Source organism: Haliotis asinina, chromosome 3 (genome assembly GCF_037392515.1).
Source record: "Haliotis asinina isolate JCU_RB_2024 chromosome 3, JCU_Hal_asi_v2, whole genome shotgun sequence".
Taxonomy (NCBI): domain Eukaryota; kingdom Metazoa; phylum Mollusca; class Gastropoda; order Lepetellida; family Haliotidae; genus Haliotis; species Haliotis asinina.
The window spans coordinates 34,517,220-34,538,128 of record NC_090282.1 but is presented as its reverse complement, the minus strand read 5'-3'; the positions used below and the strand labels follow the sequence as shown (position 1 = coordinate 34,538,128).

Sequence of the window (20,909 nt, the reverse complement as noted above, 5' to 3'; positions counted from 1 at the left end):
AATGCTCATGCGGATCATCACTGGATTGTTTGGTCCATATGTAATTATTCATAGATCACTGCCATAAAGCTGGAATATTGCTGAGTGCGGCATGAAATGGAACTTGCTCACTCATTCTAGCAAAGGTCGTCACCAACCAATGCTTGTCACCTAAGGTGATTATAATGTTGTAAGAGGCGACTATTGGGATTGCGTGGTCAGGCTCGCTGACTTGCTGGACACGTCATCGGTTGCACAAATCGATGCTCATGCTGTTGATCACTGGATTCTCTGGTCCAGGCTTTATTTACAGACCATTCCCATAGAGCTGGAATACTGCAGAGTGCAACGAAAACTAAACTTAAACAATTTAACATCGATATCCCGCTCAGACAAAGTATTCATTGTAGTCTTTCTATGGAGCAGCCAGAGCTACAACACTCAGATTCCACTCTCGTGGCAAATGCTCTATTCACATCATGCAGGTGATCTGATTTTTTAAAAATATTCCATCTTCAGTATGGGGACTTTTTCACATAGACAGTGACAGAAGGAAGAATGGTCGATAGCATGGGTAACTCTATATGCCACTGCTGTTGGATCAGTCAGCCAATCTGTACAGTTGTAAGTTCTGACTTGTTCCTGATCACACAACTAATAAACCCCCAGACATGGTCATGGGTAATTATATTAATAACTGGTTAGTGTGGTCCATACTGATTATTTATAGTCATGTATCTGGTTTACTGCTGAATGCTGCATTACATAAAACTGTACGCTGCCCTAAGATCACCATTAAGCTCAAGGTCCTCCCCTGTAGGTCACTTCACAGCATAAATTTAAGCATTCACTTACCACTAAAGCTAGAGAGACAACCAAACCTACTGTTTTACATCCACAAGGTTTTACACCTGTAATCTTCCAGCTAATCCATGGGACATACCAGAAATGTGCTTCACACATCGTACCAATATGCTTCTCAACTGCCTCTACAACCTCATGAATACACACAGCACCGAGTGCATCCCCGAAGTGAAAATATCTTTCAGCAAATTGAATGTGCTGTAAACAAACAGGCTAAAAACATATCAAGTCTCATTAATCTGACACTATCTGTTGCAAAGCAAATTGTCAGGTTAACAAGGCACTAAATAAATCTGACAAATAAATCTGATATATTCAATGATAGAGGTGTGGAGATACAGAAAATTCACCATACCATACATATCGCGATATCTTGAAATGATAAGATACGATTCGATACACATCATGATATGCTGTCCTTAGTCATTTTCTTTAAAAATGTATATTTTGATAACAAGTAACTGTAAATTTTGACATAATGGTTGATTTCTAATGAAAATTAACAATTTTAAGGTCAACAATACGTAACATGATGTGAAAAAAAGTATTGATAAATGTATCATCCAATAAAGTATCACAATTATCGATACTATGATACATCATCCCAGCTCTATTCAATGAGCACACCACTTCGGGGAAGATATAGTACTTTGGAAAAGGATACTTCATATGTTATGCCCATGTAAGAACCTACACAGTATCTTTATGTAACTTCAAGTATCAACAAACACACTAAGTCAACACAAATTTGATATTTGAGTGAGTGAATACGCTTGTATGTCACTTCTAGTAATATTCCAGCAACATCATGGACGTGGGGACACGAGAAATGGTGTTCGTACATTGTGCCCCGATAAGATCACGTATGTAACCAACACTTACAGGAAAACTGGAGATTCAAATATGTGGTCATTGGTTCCTGTTCATGAGGGACACAACTCCCTTGTAGACAGACCATGCTGATGAATATTGCCATACCATTTATCTCATTAACTGAAAAATGGCTTGCCTTAAGAAGACAAATCATTTGGAGAGTTCAAAATGTTTACCTCAGGAAGGCCAGATTGGAAGATTTAAGCAACACATGACCTATATGATTGTGGAATTCACTTTCTGCATACCACTATTACCAGTGGCTGGGCGTTTGGTTGGTTGGTTGGTTGATTCAGGCAACACTTCTAGAACAAGGGAAAACATTTAAATAGCCATCTTCATCCCTTTCTCAGCTTTAGAAAACTATAACTGTCCATTTTGGATTCCCTTTATGTTGAGAATAGAGAGTGAGTGAGTGAGTTTAGTGTCATGCTGCACTCAGCAATACTAGGGCAATATGGCAGTTGTCTAAAACTAGTCAAGTCTGGACCAGATAATGCAGTGATTGCCAGCAGTAGCATCTATACACCTGGGATGTGATGACTTGTGTCAACCAAATCAGTGAGACTATGTGATCGTGCTGGCTGCCTCCTACAACAAACACGAGTTGCAGAAGGACAGTTTAAGTTAAGAGTGATAGAGTATGATTTACATAGCTTTTAGCAATGCTCCAACACCATCATAACAAAGGACACCTGAAATGGACCCGATACATTGTGGCCCCGAACCATTGAACCCATTCCTATATTGGATGAGGAAACACTCTGACCCAAATACTTGTTCTGCACAAATACAGTGGTAGCTGTCAAAACTGGCATCTGTCCAATCCGGCAAGCTGTCAACACCTGCATAAAATCTCAGTCCCATCTGTGGCTTCAACATTTATCATCAGATCTACAATCCGGCACACTGTTTAAGCTGGATTATTTCTTCTGTCCCGGATGAGTGTCGGTTTAGACTTTAGACAGCTTCCACTGTAAGTTAATAATCCGTCTGATTTGGAATGAGTGCTCATACAACTTTTCATATGTAAATTAACTTTGTCTGTTATTACCATGCAACATTTTATATCTGAGTTTGTCAGAGAAAGACTTGGTAGTTCCTATATAAATCCTAACAATTAACAAAACACACAAAGATAGGAATTTGAACCAGAATTTTATCATCTTTAGCCCTCTCCCTCATCATCATCACTGTCATCATCCTCTTCCTCATCATCATTATTATTATCATCATTATCACCATCATCAGTAATGTCACCGTCTTCATCTACATCAAGCTCTTCTTCTGACTTTTCGGGAGCTGCAACAAAATGCAAGACAAGTCAAAGGGAGATAACTCTTCATAAAGTGTAGAAGCAGTTGTAAAATCTTATCAGGAGAAATGCCTCACAAACTTGACACAGCAATCAAATCAACAGATTGCTAAGTTTATCATAAAAACCAGAAATCTATGAAATAAATTCATTCCTATGCATGTTTCATCTGAGATCCCTTGTAGCTAAAGGCCATATGAAAAATGTGAGGGGTATGATGTACCAAGTATGTGGAGCACTGTGGTGTAGTGGTTAGGATGCAGGACTCTCACACAAAAGGCCCAGGTTCGAACCTCAGTGGACCCAACAATTGTGGCTTGGGTCTTGTACTGTCTTAGTCATCTTGAAGCTCATCTGAATTTCCTGAAGTATGATTGTTTAATCCTAATTATTCCTGAAGTAACCAGTTCCTGCCCTGAGTCTGGGACTTAACAATGTTTATAAGACACAGAGTTAGAGTAAATCTTTTTGGTTGTAACTTCAATACAATAATACAGTCTGAAAGTAAACAATACCTTCTTTATTTTCTGAATGAAAACATATTTCAGTGGTGTTTGGACTTGGTCAAGCACATAGAATATATCAACCTGTAAGATACACTGCACCCAGGACAGTTTAACATATTGTTGTTTATCATCTCATTTAACCCACTGTGATCCAAGCAATACTATTTGTAGTAGTGACAAACCAATCTTAGTATCTTAGGTTTAATGTAACTAGGACTTCTTGAGATGTAAAAAGACTAATTTCCTAAGGCTGACTGGTTGTACAATATGTTTCATGCTATGTTCAGCAATTATCAAGTAATACCAGCATGGGCTTCACATATTGTACATATTTGGAGAATCTACCTCGGGCAAGTACTAGTATTTAAAGGCATTATATCATTCTGATATTCTGAATGAATAAAGCATTTCTCTCAATAATACTTTCTTTCAGCCCTCATGGACGCTACCATGTAATCCATTCCCCAAAAGATTATTTACATGTATTTAAATTACAAAATGAAATCAAAAAGTTTGAATGAATTAATGCAACATTGTATTACTAACTGTTATGTCCCTTTGAGCGCTCTTTATGAATATCCTACAGTATGACTGAGTTCTCTGTATATCAATTTCAGGCAAGTTGTATGGGAATGGTAAGTCTTTTATTGTATCAACAGGAAGCTGAAGTGAGTGAATATGTATATAATATGGGCCAAAATATTGTTGAACATATGTGACATTGTGTAACATCAACTACTAAGGCACAAATCCTTACGTTTGACTGTAACTTTTGTGGGCACGATGGGATCTGGCCTGGCATCAAACACTTCCCACTTGCCGTCATTACTCCACATCCCCTCTATTGTGATGTGGAACTGCGCCATCTGGTGGCCAAACAGTTTCTGAAACATATCTACAGAGTTTAATATTGTTACAGTTCATTCAGGAAGATAGCAGAGCAGACAGAGATCATAACTTCAGGATTAATTTCCTGTAGTTGTGACTATCTTTCTAAACAACTAGGTACACATTTGAATTCACTCTACTAAGATAATTCCATTTCACTATGACAACAAGTTTACATTCATCTCTCTGCCACCAATTAGGAAACAACGAGGCAGGGATTCATTTTGCCCAACATAATGCATAAATTATGCAGTATTTTATCAACTGACACAAATATTTAAGAAAAAAAAAATGACATTGTCAATGAAGACATAAAATTTGAAACATTGGCAGGGGATCCCTGAAGATTTTGAGGAGATATCAAATGCTAACACTAATGCAATCATACACAACGGCAAGAAAGATTAAGTAATGTATTGTATATGGAAAAAATGTGGTTTTCTATAAACTCTTTTGAGAAGTAAATGTGTGTAATTGGACAATTATGAAATCATATTCCATAAATACCAAACTGAAACCAAATGCCTCTAATGAATGGTTTCTTTTTCTTCAATAACGATCAATGATGAATCCCCTTCGACTCACCAATAGCCGGGCTTGTTCAGGTGTCAACACATCACCTGCCTGACATATAGTGTGGCTGTGTAGTAGAGTTATCACCCCTAGAAAAAAAACCACATCCAGTTGATAAATACCCATCGATATTGCTGCAGCCCATCCAAGGGAGCTAATCACCAAATATTCACGCTACATTTCTCAGGCCTATTCTGACCAAGGAACGCCAAAGGACTAATATCGGAAATTCCATGATGACGAGGCTATGAAGTCATACATCTCTCTACATCAACTTGAGGAAGAATAATGTAGTTTTTCAACAGTCAAAGACCAATGTGTATCTCACTCTGAATGATACAGCAGTGAAAGAAAATTTTGTTTGAGGGAATAAAGTGCATAGGCAAAGGGAGACAACTCATATGGGACTAAGTGTAACAAGTGAGTCCAGTCCTCAGTACAGTTCCTCCATATACCACGTACATGACTACAATGAATCATTCCAAGAATACATTGATGACTGTTCTACAAACATTACTTTAATGTAGCAGTTTTTCAGTTTGGGAAAGACTGCTTTGCCAAAGTCAGCATTCTATGCTGAATGACATGACATTTAGTCCCAGAAACACAGCTAATGAGTTAATATTTAACGTCACATCGGCAATTTTTCAGACATGTTGTGAGGCGCCTTAGTTTCTAGGCTGTCTACAGTAGAGTTTGGGAGACAACATGGAATTCTGTGGGTGAACCAAAGTATCAAGAGAAGTAACCCCTTTATGATTTCATCAATTCAGTGTTTGAGATATTTGATACTTTTTTTCTCCTTTCAGGGATCTTTGTAACCAGCAAACTTTATGAATTCCAATCAAAACCAATAAAGGAGAAACACCCAGAACTTCAAATCAATAATCAGTCTAATGACAGGAACATAATTTGCTTCTAGTCTCACTGGGACAAATACAACACAGTAAACAATAGTTCTACAATCCTCTGACAATCCAAAGTTATTCTCTTGCTGGACAGACAAATACGACAACCCCATACCGGAAATTTGATCTTGTAAGCTACCTGAAGCTACAGTCAATATTCAGAGGTAAAAATGCAGTGTTAACTGTTGGAACTGTTTGTAATATGCTAAAATATGTTTTCAGGCAGTTACTACCTACCCCAAAAACTTACACAACTGCAAACTGGACATGTTGAAATAACCCATATTGGCCAAACCAGGCACTGAGTGGGATGCATACATAATAGGATATCCAGAAAAGTATATTTACTCATAAACTCAGGCAAAACTTGAAAAAGTACAATTGTCTGCTAAAAACAACAGATCAGACACTGAACCAGCTGGTCTGAAATGCATGTGCTGTCTACAGGCACAAGGGTTCATCTCAAAGATATTTAATGCATTTTCATGCGTGCAAATATGTCTCAGCTACATCTTCCATGCCTTTCTTTCGTACAGTTCACATTCAGATAAGATAATGTGATAGTGAGACTCCACTGTAGCTACATCCTTAATAGTTTTAGTGTGAAAGTTTTTTTCATTTGGCAAGTTTCATTTGAAAAGGGACATTTAAAAAGTAGAATATCATTGCACACTAATTTGCCATGGTCTGTTCAAAATAAGTCGCTTGGGACTTTCCTATTTCCCTACCACTGAGACTGTATATTTCACAAATTCACATATTAAGTACATAAATTGTAGATATGAATGAATGAGAAAGAACATTTTCTTTCTATTTCCGACAGTACTTCAGTGGATAATCTATAAACCAATGTTTCAACAACCTGTTGGTGAAGCCACTACATCACAGTCCCATCGCTCACCTCTTTTGAGAGCCGTCGGCAGTCCAAGCTGGCGAAGCTGTGGCTCCAACGAGTGAGCAAACTGTGGGATAGGCCCCTCTTCTATCTCAACTGTCTGTGTGGCTGTTGTTCCCGACCGAGCATAGTCTGGTACACGAAGATTGTCAAAGTACCTATGAACAGAAAACAACATCAGTGACAAACAGGTATGCTAATGAAACACATGAGGTGAGGGATTAACATACATTAGAATATTTTGCTGATATGACCCCATTCACACGTAGCTGCTTGTACTAGTTCATACTTAAGCTGGTTCTATAGCGCAATCAAGCCTGTATTCCCTTCTCAGAGACATTGCTGACTCCGAGCCGACCAGTCCTTGTTGTACCCATTAACGCTGAGCATCATGCAGGGATCAACAAGTACCATATTTTAACCTCTTTTGCCACCACACAGTCGGGGATCAAACCCTCATCCTTCTGTTCTCAGGGCAGAGAGCTAACAGAAGCAGGCATGATGTATGCATATTCTCATAGGGAACTATTCCCTTGAAGATCTGTACTGAAAATAAACTACCTGGTGTTTACCATGAAAGAGATTAGCATGGTGAGGACAAAATCTAAAATCATGAGCATAATTTTACTAGTCAAATACTGACTGAAAAGTAAAACTACATATCCCTTCATATTCAATATTTCAGACAGTGAGTATGTTTTTACCCTTGGCCCAGATTTTCGAGGCTCTCTTAACACTAAGATAGTCGAAAGTGCCATACATTAACATTAAAGGTCACATGCAACGTAAAACACAACTTTGGAGATTCAGGTACCTTTCGGTATGCACTTACTGAAACAAATCATCAAAAAATGCCAATTCAACTTATAAAGTTGAAAGAAAATGCTTTGAAAAAAAAGTCCGTGAAATCAAAGTTCATACGATTCACTAAATTTCTCCCAGTGCTGGGGAAAAAAGCGGTTTCAAAAGCTATGCTACGCTGCGCTGCGCTGTGCTCATAATACATGCGCAGTCTGCAGGTTTGCAGTATATTTTGAACAGTATGTCTGCCCCTTATTATAGAGTCGTGAGCAGTAGCCTAATCTTGGTTGTTTACATACACATGTAAATAATCTACTCGTTACATAAAAAGACCCAACATGTCAATTGTGATGAGCAGACTCTGTCACAAAGAAAACTCAACATCTGTTTTTTTTACACCTATATGTATGCCTATCTCTCTGCTAATGACAATATACAATGCACAACTTCAATTACTGACCATTTGCAATTTGAAATTAACACATATTGGGCATATAAGCCATAAACAAAGAGCCGCCTAAGCGTATCGGCAAATGAACCAGTGGCCAATGACAAGACGTCGTTACACGTGAGTACACATCCACCAGCCCTCACTGGGTTTGGTATCGCGGATGCTTCGTTTCGAGGGAGGTAAACCCAAGTACAAAATTTTACACTTTTCATTTGAGATTATACGCTTATAATTTTGTTTATTTGTTTTTTCACAAGCACCAATGCATTTTATATATCAAGAACAAGTGATAAATGTATTTTAATTGTGTTTGATTTTTTGGTTGCATGTGACCTTTAACTTACGACTATCTTAACACTAAGAGAGCTTAAAAAATCTAGGCCCTGCTGTTTTACAATTCAAGCAATATCACGGTGCGGTACACCAGGTATGGTTGCCACACTTTCTACTCTTTCTGTCTTGTTGGATGTTCGTTGAGATCAACTCATAAACAGCAATTACATACCTTCAACATAAGATACACTAAACTTGATAAACATTGAAAGTGATAATTTGTTTGTTTGCAAACTCAGCACTTGCAAGTTTTCCAGCTATATGGCCAAAGTCTGTAAACAACTGAGTCTGGACCAGACAATCCAGTGATCAACAGCATTAGCATTGATCTATGTAACTGGGATACCTGGGCATTTGTCAACCAAATCAGCAAGCCTGACCACCCAATAACTGGGATACCCCATTTTACACAACTCTAACCTGGATCTTCAAAGGTCTGAAAAAACAAAGATGTCCCTTGTATATTCCACACAGTTTGAAATCTCTCTGCTAGAATGTCACTGGCAGGGTTAATATCATGACACTGTTCTTGGTGGCTGATAGGGAAGCGAAGCTATCATGCTTGGAAATACATATCTTGTTACTGCTAATGCTTATGTTGCTTTGAAAAACTAATCACTTTTCATAAAACACATACCCTGCAATTGTGTACACTGGTATATGCATTGGACAATTATGTATGGAGTGAGTGAGTGAGTTTAGTTTTATGCCACACTCAGCAATATTCCAGCTATATGGCAGTAGTCTGTAAATAATCGAGTCTGGACCAGATAATCCAGTGATCAACAACATGAGCATCAATCAGCACAATTGGGAACTGATGACATGTGTCAACCAAGTCAGTGAGCCTGACCAGCCGATCCCGTTAGTCGCCTCTTACGACAAGCTGAGTCGCCTTTTATGGCAAGCATGGGTTGCTAAAGGCCTATTCTACCCCGGGACCTTCACGGGTCAATTATGCATGGAACAAATCAACATTTAATAATGTGTCCCAGTCCATCCAGTTGTGAATGGGTACATCATTTGGATGGGAAACCCACACTAACTCGGTGCACTTTGTGACTACAAGAGATGTATGATCCCGAGGGGGTTGGGATTGATAATTTGATGTGCAGTTTCGAATGGCATCCAATAATACAGGGAAAATATACCAGCACCTTGAACACATACTAGTTGTGTAGTTATGTGCAATACAGTGTCTATTCTAGGACGATTGCGTGGTTCGCGCTAATAATGATCAAATCACGCCTCATAAAAACAACAGAGCGTGAACTGTCGCGCATAGTAATTTGCTCCCTAACTACCTTTTAAAAACATATGAAAAAAGTTTTATATTGACAAGGAATGACTTTTCAAATCGAAGTCGGCCACAGAGTCAAGTTTGAGTGACAACATGTAAACATAACAGAGTAACCTCCCTTGGCTAAAATCACTATCGGCACTGGGGAAACAAAATTCCATTCATATCAGTACGAAAATAGATAACATTTTTCCATGAAGTTATGATTTGATTAATTAACTAACAACATTAGACTATGAACCCTAAACATAGTGCTTGTGTACAGCACTTGCAAACATAGTTTCGTCAACCTTTTTCAGGACATGAGTTCGTTTTAACTTCCTTTTTGATATCAGACAATATTATCACTCAAAGTTGCAGCAGACAAATGAATATGAAATTCTTATTTACAACGGTTTGTGGAAATTTGGCGTGAATAATGCCACGCAAAAGAATGAAAATAACTGACTTTTTAGCACAAAAACACCACTGAGAAAGCAACAGTGTCCGCCATGTCTCCCCAGACTGATATGTCTGTTAAGCAGACCTGTGAATCGAAAGGCAAGCAAGACCCCGAGACTGACCCTGGTCCCTCTGACTCCAAAAAACCCAAATCAAGTATTTTTCAGAAAAAATGGTTGCAAGAATGGCCGTGGCTCTCTCAAAATGAGCTTGGTGCGAGGATATGTGACTATTGTCGCCAAAATAAAATGAGCAATGGTTTCACTGGTGGTGGTTGCAATAACTTTCGTACATCCACACTATTTTGAAAGATGGTAATACAGGTATTCCCCCTACATTTTCTAAATCCCCCCAATCCTTTTTCTGTAAGGGGGCGACAAATCCCCTAGATTTTCAGTTCTAGAATAGACACTGCAATATATATACTTATCCTATGATGATGATAAGAGATGCCTGCAGACAGAGAAACTACTTATTACCATTGAAAGAGACTGAAACACCAGTCAAATTGCGTAGACATATGCTCAAACTGTTGATCACTGAATCATCTGATCCAGACAATACTTGTTATTACTTACAGACTGTAGCCATAGCTGGATTACCGCTGAGGGCAGCATTAAAATCAAATAAAATCCTACTGAAAATGAAGGCGTCTAACACTGTCTAACTATGTCTAAAATGACATTCACCAAATTAGGGTTTGCATTTAATGTATTCTTGTTTATATTTCTTTGTGACCTTTGGCATATTTGCAACATCAGAGTTTCAATAAAACTGACTGAAAGTACTGGAGATGTTTCTCACTTCAAAACCTGTTTCTTTGTCTTGTTGGTGAACATCAATCCTGTCTGGCCTCGGAGCTGAAGACTGAGCTTGTGAAGATTGTCTCGATATTCATTCTCACTGCTCTGGCCAACAGCTAGAGACATTACCTTGTTCTTGCCGAAGAAAAACCTGTGCAAGAACAGGAGTAGATTAGAATGGTGTCATATCCTTACCAAAAACATGCTAGGCTAGTGAAAAGATTAAGGCATGTACAGTACAATGACTACAGCTAAAGGTAACAATTGTGCCATGACTGCCAGATCGGTTTACAATAGCACCATGATTGCAGTCGAAAGTAACGATTGTGCCATGACTACAGCACAAAGTTAGTAAAGTACCACGACAACAACACAAGGTTAGCATAGTACCATGACAACAGTGCAAGGTTAGAATCCAACAGCACAGGGTAAGAATAAAGCCATGACAACACAGGGTTAGAGTAATGCCATGACAACAGCACAGGGTAAGAATAATGCCATGACAACGACATAGGGTTAGAACAGTAATGACAACAGCACAAGGTATGAACAACACTATGACACAGTGTTAGAATTAAGCCATAACAATAGCATAGGGTTAGAATTATGCCATGGCATGACAACAGAAGCACTGATTGATCTTATGAACAACATCCTACAGTACAAAGACAAAATCCAAGCAAGAGTCACCAGTAGATGACATATCCCCCAGCCCGGCCCCAGCCCCTACATATTTCAAAGAACAAATCATCTGACAGTTACTTTAGGTCGACCTTGATGTTTTAATAGAGTAAATCCAAATCCTTTCCAAGGAAATCATGACATATATAAATGACACACAATAAGTCACCAGTTCAAGATCTGTCACATATATCTGCCAAGTTCATTTGAAAAATATTGAATGGAGTTTTCGAGTACTCGAGAAACAAGGCATACCCTCCTTATCGAGACAATGTCCAAATCATTTCCATGGAAACCCAGGAAGGTAAAAATGACCAACATCTTTAAATAGTAAAAGGCAACACTTTAGGACCTGCTGGATATATCTTTACAGTTTTGTAGGAAAATTTTGAACAGTTTTTGAGTTATGCACCTGAAATGAAGCCAAACACTCCCTTTTGAGACTAAGTCAGAATCGTTTCCATAGATACCAGAAAAATTAACAAGAGTCATCAGAAGACAACATATCCCCCCTTGTCACCCAAATATTTGAAAGGACAAATCATTTGACAGGTGCTTGAAGTTTTTTCTGATTAAGGTTGAATTGTTTCTATGTAAATCATATACAATATAAATGCCATATATCTGTAAACAGCAAAAGGCACCACTTCAAGCTCTGTCTCATTTTTCTGCCATGACATGTTGAAAGATATCAAATGGTTTTCGAGTTGTGCTCTGGACATGAAGCATATCCCTCCCTTTTGAAATTAAGTCCACATTGTTTCCATGGAAACCCAGACAATGAAAAATAACAGAAATGTATAAGCAGCAAAAGGCACCACTTAGGGGTCTGCTTCATATATCTGCCAAACTTTGGTTAAAGATATTAAGAAGTTTTCGAAGTTTGCTCCAAAAATGAAGCCCATCCCTCCCTTTTAAAATTAAGTCCAAATTGTTTCCAATGGAAACCCTGATAATGATATTTCACAGAAATGTGTAAACAGCAAAAGGCACCACTAACAGATCTGCCTCACGTATCGGCCAAATTTTGCTGAAAATTATTAAAGGTCACATGCAACGTAAAACACAACTTTGCAGATTCTGGTACCTTTCGGTTTGCACTTACCAAAACAAATCATAAAAAATGCCAATTCAACCTATAAAGTTGAAAAAAAAACGTGATGAAAAAAAGCCCGCGAAATCGGAGTTCAAACGTTTCACTAAATTCCCCCCAGCGCTGGGGGAAAACTGGTTTCAACAGCTGTGCTGCGCTGCGTCCATAACGCATGTGCAGTGAATAGGTTCGCGGAGCTTGGAACAGTGTGCATGCCTAGCGTCTGAGGTCGTGAGCAGTAGTCTAATCTTGGTTGTGTACACAAAAAAGTAAATAATCTGCTCGTTACGTAAAACAGCTTGCTGATTGTGGTAAACAGTCTCTGTCACAGAGAAAGCTCAGTGTATGGTTTATTCACACCAATATGTCTGTCTGCCTGTCTGCTAAAGACAACATGCAATACACAGCTTCAGTCACTGACCACGTGCAATTTGAACTTAACACCTATCAGACTATACGACATAAAGAAAATAAGTTGATTTATGACTCGCGCACCCGAGTCCCGTGTCTGCTACATTATGTAATTAGGCACGTGTGATACACATGACATGTTTTTATGTGTGTGGGTTGCAAACAAACTACATTCATTTTTTTCGGATGACTGGATCTGATGGAAGCTGGTGCAAACTCTTGTCAGTTTCAAGTCCTGCTTCGTACTTGGACCTATGACAGATTCCAGCCACGCAGTAGTTTATCATCTCTACTGACATGATTTTTGATTGGATCGAGCGCAAATTCAGAGAACATGTATTTTCCAAAGCCAACATCTCTATATACACTCTTCATGCATAACTACTTCTTTTCGTGTATATGATTTTGTTTGACAACAGTATATGAATCCATACTGAAACGACGCATCAAGTACACAAAAAGAAGTTGCTATCCATAAAGAATCTTAAGTGACTGGCTATACTTCTAAAATGCCCATCAAACAGATCATCTTTCTGTACACACAATCAGCCCTCAGCATATCAGCAAATGAAACAGCCAATCGGAAGCCGTCGTTACACTTGAGTGCATATCCACCCGCTATGACTGGGTTCGGTCTCCCGAGGGCTTCGTTTCGGGGGAAGTAAGCCCAAGTACAAAATATTGCACTTTTGAATCGCGATTGTACGCTTATAATTGTGTTTATTTGTTTTTTTAAAAGCAGCAATGTATATTATATGTCATGAATAAGTGATAAATGTGTTTTAATTATGTTTGATTTTTTGGTTGCATGTGACCTTTAAGAATTTTTCGACTTGTGCTCCAGAAATGAAGTCTATCCCTTCCTTTACAGATAAAGTCCAAAATTTTACATGGAAAATGATATCTCACAAAAATCAGTAAACAGCAAAAGGCACCACTTCACGTACTGCCTCACATATTTACCAAGATTTGTTGAAAGATATCAAATAGTTTTTGAGTTGTGTTTTCGAGAAACAAAGCCCATCCCTCCCGTTTGAGACCAAATCATTTGTGTGGAAAATAAAAAAATGAAAACGCAAAAATTCTGTAAATATCAAAACACACCACTTTGGGTTCTACCTCACATATCTACCTAGTTTTGCAGAAAGATATTACGAAGTTTTCCAGTTGCACTCCAGAAACCACGAAAAATAAAGGTGACAAAAATCAGTAAAAGCCAATACATCAAGATCTGTCTCATATATCTGCCAGGTTTTGTTGAAAGATATTATGACCTTTTCGAGTTCTGCTCCAGATACGAAGGTTACCCTTCCCTTTTTTGAGACAAAGTACGAATCGTTTCCATGGAAACCAAAAAGACTAAAATGCCAAACTTCTGTAAACTGCAAAAGGCACAACTTTAGCTTATGTTTGATACATCTACCATGTTTTGTTGGATGATATCAAATGGTTCTTCAGTTGTGTTCTGGAAACAAAGGTCACCTCTCCCTTTGAGGCAAAGATGAAATCATTTCCATAGAAACCAAGAAAATATATAAATGACAAAAATCTGGAAATGGCAAAACGCACCATGTTAGGTTATTTTTTATATATGTGCCAATTGCTGTCGTAAAATATTGAACGGATTTGGAGTTATGCACCTGAAACAAAATGATTAAGAACAATTGGACTGACTGACAGACAAGGCGTTGACTATATCCCCCTGCATTTGAAGGGGAGGAGATCCATCGTAGGGAGAGTGTAAGACGCCATGAGGTAAGGCAAGTATTAAACACCTAAAATAATTAGATTTTAATAACTTTTTAACTTATCTTACCTTATGGTTATGTGCATGTTGATTCGAAAGAAAGGCTAGAGGGTCGGACACCAGTGAGGACTAGCCAGCACAGCAGGGGACATGGAAACTGTCTTGATGTAGCATTGGAATCGACAAAACAAAAACAGTATATCACCCACACAGCTCCTAATAAAGAGACACAACACAAAAGAACATGGATTTACCTTAAAACAAGCACTAAAGTGAATGGGAATGACAAACAAACAATCCGATTGGCTAGGCAACTGGTTCTTGGCCATGAAATCCCAAAGAAGACCCAAATAGACGGAACCGTGACGAACTTGTTAAAATCTAATCCTGGTGACATCTAAAGCGAGTAGTCAGCACCAACGGAAAAACTGTTTTCCGAGACAAGTCATCGAAACAGACAAAGGCTCAGACAGATGCCCATGAAGGTATTGTAAAACCATGTTGAGATCCCAACGAAAATGTGGCGGCTACGGAAGGTAGTTTGTTGAACACCACTATGTTGTGAATCATCCTTATCTTATGTGAATTCTTTCTAGGCAGCAGGAAGATGGGAGAGTAAAACTCAGGGGAGTGACTAGACACTTGTACTTGTTCTATAGCTTTCTTGTCCAGCCAAGACTGGATGTTGCTCATGTTGAGGTGCTGGTGTTGAATGATGGAATATTTGTGAGACCCGGGCGAATTTGGCTATTGGTAACTGATAGCCTAACGGGTCACCTAGAATTGTCCAATTGGGCCACAAGACCCTAAGCCTCCTGCCTACAGATATATCACTGATCATGGGTGGTCTCAGTCGTGGCTGTCCAAAACATCAGCAATGCTTGCACTTGGGCTTGCTGGTTTGAACCACGTCCTTACCAAGTAATTACCAGCGGGGCGATGTTAGAAGTTGTTGGAATGTACCCTGCCACACCCTCCAAAGGCCCTACAGAACAACAGCCCTCTGGACCAGTATAAATCCATGGTCTTGGTAGCTGGCACTGACATGGTGGCAAAGTGACAAAAGGATTGGAGTGCTATCTGTTTGGGTTGAAGAGGCATGCTTTGAGAAAAACATCCGCGAATAAAGTGGGAGCCACAAACAGGGCACGCATCAGTCTTTCTTTGAATTCCTCCTGACTAGAACAAGTAACCCAGTCCTCCTAGTAATCGTGGTGGTTACTATGGCCAAATCAACATGATCCAGACAGAACCCTAGCCTGCACCTTGGAGTCCTGATGGCGAACTTTGGCAGATTTAATGGAGGGCCTGACAGACAACTGTTGGAAATACTCAACCAGGGAGGCAATAGCAACATTCACTATAGGTTGCTGTGGCAAAAAGCCGCTCCGGATCATACCAAATAGAGGTAGCATGAGGGATATCCGACCGTGAAGATGGGCAACTAATAAGCCTATCAGCTATCCAAGCATTAACACCCAAGTGTGTCAGACCCTGGCTATCGTCTTTCTTATAGTCCAGAACAAACTATGACTTCTGACAAAATAGATGAAGAATCCTGCAATCTAAACAAAGGAAATCTGGAACATGAATGCTGGGTGAACACATAGGTGAGCGCCAACTGTCTTGTACAGGAGAGCGCCTTGGAGAACAGGAATGCCAAGGAGAACGCCAACGCGAAGGTCTAGGAGAAGAGCACCAAACTTTTCGTGCAGGGAAACGCCTTTGAGAAAGTTCAGGGGATGCTGATTCCTACATGAACGCTGATCTTCTCCAGTGGGGGAACGCCTGTCAGACAAGCACTGGCATTTCTTAGATTGATCATGATCCTCCCTTTCAAGGAGACCCACCAGAAGATTCATAAGCCAGGGATCCTGCAGAATTGACGGAGTGCCTCGATTCACTGCATTGTCGATCTAAGCCTGAGTAAGGCGACTTGTTCAGTAATGTTCTGTGAATGAAGATTGTCAGGGAGGCAAAGTCATAGAACAGCCATTTTCTGAAGGCGTAGAGATGGGCTGACACAGCAATGTCATCAGAAGCCATGAGGAGCTTGCACTGAGTAAAACATTTATTATAAAATTGATGCCAGGTAGGTCTGGGCAAAATGCGAACCGGGAAGACCATGTACATACTGGGAAATCAGGACGGGGATCTCTAGCCGACTTCTGAGACTTGCACAGATTAAAGTAGACACATGGCATGAACTAACCACCACGAGCTGCCATGAGGAAAACCACATAACTGTGGTAACCGTCTTGTACCAAGACAAGAAAATTACAAAACAAAAATTACACGCCACCAAGTTAATGTGACAGTGAAGCAAAAATGGTGGAAAAACACTGTATGAAACCAACGGACAACAAAGAGCCCACACTAACAGCTCTGCCTAGTTACACCTGCCATACTGCTAAACACATGAAAAACCTCACAAAGAGAAACCACAAAAAAAAGTCTCAAACTAATCAAGCAAGATCCAAAACACCCCAAGCTAACGAAGAAAGTACCTCATACTGCCGAAGCGAAGCTGGAAAAACTATGCGAGACAAAACCACAAATACTGCACAGGGTGAAAAAAGAAAAAAAGCCAACAGTGTGTACAATTTTTTGTGTAATATATCATGGTACTCGCAGTGTGATAAAGGATAAAGTGATGTGTCCTCCTTGTCACATGACAGGATTGGGGGGGTGCTTCTGCGTCAGTAGTTTCATGGTAAGGTTCCACTAGAATACTTTTCTATCATGCTTTCCAATCTTTGTATTGGATAAATAAAGAAAATATGCACATAACCATGAGGTAAGGTAAGTTTAAAATATATTGAATGGCCAACCCCTTCATTTTGAGACCAAGACAGAATCGTTTCCATGGAAACCAAGAAAATTAAAAATGACAAAAAGCTATAAATAGCAAGATGGGCCTCTTTAGATTCTGTCTGACACATCTACCCATTTTTGTTGAAAAATATTGAACAGTGTTTGAGTTACACTCCTGAAAGAAAATGATTACTATGGATGGACGCCGCATCAACTATATCCCCTACATTACATGTGGGGTTGGATAACAAAGCATAAAATTATGTGATATATAGCTTGTGTAATGAAAATTTCAGAGAGTGAGAGTTCATATTTATCATAACATCGGCAAGTATGAATTACATTGTATATCAAGAAAATTAGAAACTAAAGGTCTGCTGACAAAGAACAGTAACACCACTAGCATATCACAGATATCCATATCCATTTAAAACTAGTAATTAAATCTAAAACAGTTTAACTATAGAGGACAATACAACATAAAAATGGGCTATAGACTACCAACAACGGCAGGTAGTTGACCATAAACATTTCTGAGAGACAAAAGTGTTGCATGAATTAAATTCAAACTGCAGGTCAAGTCTTAGTTTCTGAAAAACAAAACAGAATAATTTGTGGAAAGCACTGTATACAAGCATAAAGACAGGCATTGAAGAAATACTGTTTACTGTTTACATCATTCACTTTTCGCATGCTGCAAAATGCAATTGTTTAATTATAATTCAAGTACTGACCGACTGTGTTTCCATTCCTGTCGCACGTCTTTCAACTGAACATTCCTCATATTTTGAACGGAAAATGTGAATATTCTAGCATATCGGTCAATGGTGTCACGAATCTGAAAAATAATAGAGGAAAATTTGGGTGAATAAACCAAAAGTGAAAGTCAGTGGTTATTTGATTCAGAAAAGGTGGAAGTTCCCACCAGTTTATCATCAACTTTAACCAATGTCTTTCTGGTGAAGTTCACACTGGCTGAAATTCCTAATCATCACAGTGAAGAGTTGGGATGAAGAGTTGCACTGAAGAACATTTGATCACATGAAGCAAAAATAAATGCTGTAGATCAAAGCTCTACTCTATCAGTGTCAGTCTTGGGCATTTTCCTGTTTCACAGAGTGAGTGAGTGAGTGAGTGAGTGAGTGAGTGAGTGTGAGAGAGAGTGAGTGAGTTTTCAGCCACATTTAGCACCCATCTGGGGATCTTTGACAGAATGACCTAATGCATTAACCACAAGGATACAGCTTTATGTGGCAAGTATGACAAAAGGGAAAATGGAGTTGGAATAAATTGGGAATAAGTTGGAATACATTTCAGCTCATAACTATGACAGACAGCATATTCAACAAAATACATACCTCTTCAACGAGTTTCTGTTTTAGTTCTAATCCTTTTTTCCTTGTCTGAGTCAAAGAAACTGCAAAATAAAAATTGCCTGTATGCACTGACAAATGTCACAAGACAAGCTTTCGGTCTTTATTTACCATAGATTTATTGAAATATTATGACCGTAAACAAGTGAGATGGGCATAACTGTATACCAATTATATCATGATCGGTTCGCTTCCAGGGGAAAGAAAGCTGGAAGTAAGGCAGGACTCGGACATTTAAAAACTTTAGGATAAAAAGAAATTCAAACCAGCAGTAACACTTTTTGCACAGCAAATTTTTTGTACTTCAGAAGACCAAACACTTCTTGGCTCCCAAAGTGCAAAGCTGACTTGATGATGTTGAATAAGGCTCCTAGTTTTTGTATTTATGTAATGGCGTCAGAAGAAGCAATATTTAAAATTCACTGGATGATGTGACAGGATTGTAAGTTTTATCACAATGTGGCCTTGGGACAATGCTATGTAGGGTTGTTTTCTGCATATGAACTACAGATGCCTACCCCAGGTAGTAGCCAAAATCTGAAAACAGAAACGTACCCCTGGACGGATCCATCCCGCTTTATACCAGTTTTTTTTAAATCACAATTGTCATACTGCTGTATGAGATACATCTGACTGCATTATATATGAACGAGCAAATATTTTGCTATGCACAGTACCACTTGCAGTCATTTGAACATGAATACATACATATGGTTTTGGTTTTTGGTTGTAGAACATGTACTCATCTGTCGTTTAGATTAGTGGGCACATTTTTGTACTTTGAAATGTTTTGGGTTCATTCCATAAACAGAAACGTTGCTGTGTACACATGTTGCTATCGTACAATGAACACTTCATATTCAGATGACTGAAGAAGCCATACATTGTTTGTTTTGTTTAGAGTCCTCAGGTTTCATACTACAGCATTTGAATCTTTTCCAACAGTAAGGTAACGAAAGGTAACTCGAGACTTTCTATCTTAGTTTCTAACAATGCATTCTTCAAGCTTTTGGTTAGACCCTGTCACCTAGAGTGATCGGGCATAGACTTTATTGTATGAACTGGGACAACGATGAAACGTACGGCGCATGTATTATTAACCTTTGCTGACTTAAGCAAAATATAGTTAATTTCATGATGAATCTGAGGTTCTTGAATGTTCCTTTTTCTTTTTACATACATATTAACACACAGCCCCAACCCCTACCCAGAGAAATGAATGCCAGATGTCACAACGATAATGAAATCAAGTGTCGCGAGTAATTTTAAAAATTAATTAGCGCTCTCTAAAGATCGGAGCTTAACATTACTCATGATGATACTTTCGTTGTCTCATTGATAACTTGGTAAATCTACCTTTCCGATCACGTTTCGATTTCGGCATTTTCGCAGTGCAACCATGTGGTCAAATCAACCGGAAGTTGACAACGCTTGCTTGAGGTTATGGGAACTTTTATGACACCACTATTACAATTTTTAACTTCATGTAGTGACATGCGTCCAACGTATATAGTAATGGATATTTCCATAATTAAGAAAAACTAAATCATATTGAGGGGGATAAGATATTCCTGCCCCCTTGGTTGGCATGGAGACAATGACGTCAAGGCGACCCTGGGAAAGCGACTGTACTCCCCATAATGGCGCAGGAATCTAAGGGTAGATAACTCTTGTAAACCAGTGATGTAAATACGGAATATAGTTCCAGATTTTGTAGATATGATTCTGGTCAGAATGTTGATCAGTTGATTAGTATTACGTATTTTGATATCCTGTTGTAACACTGTGGCATAAATATGGCTATTTAATCATTTTTTTCGTTCGAAAGTTATAATCCGAGCGATGTGATACATTATGTCA

At 38.8% G+C, this 20,909-nt stretch overlaps 1 protein-coding gene across 1 annotated transcript; it reads right to left on the bottom strand.

Annotated features, from left to right (window-relative positions):
* Window positions 1–2,861: 2,861 nt before the first annotated feature.
* Window positions 2,862–20,491, bottom strand: LOC137277868 (mRNA turnover protein 4 homolog). Its single transcript, XM_067809841.1, has 8 exons — window positions 20,406–20,491; window positions 19,035–19,093; window positions 18,411–18,514; window positions 10,932–11,081; window positions 6,808–6,959; window positions 5,011–5,087; window positions 4,295–4,421; window positions 2,862–3,018 (listed from the first exon to the last, which is right to left on the bottom strand). Exons 1-8 carry the CDS (start codon window positions 20,431–20,433, stop codon window positions 2,885–2,887), a joined length of 831 nt encoding a protein of 276 aa, XP_067665942.1. The 5' UTR covers window positions 20,434–20,491; the 3' UTR covers window positions 2,862–2,884.
* Between the last annotated feature and the right edge of the window lie 418 nt (window positions 20,492–20,909).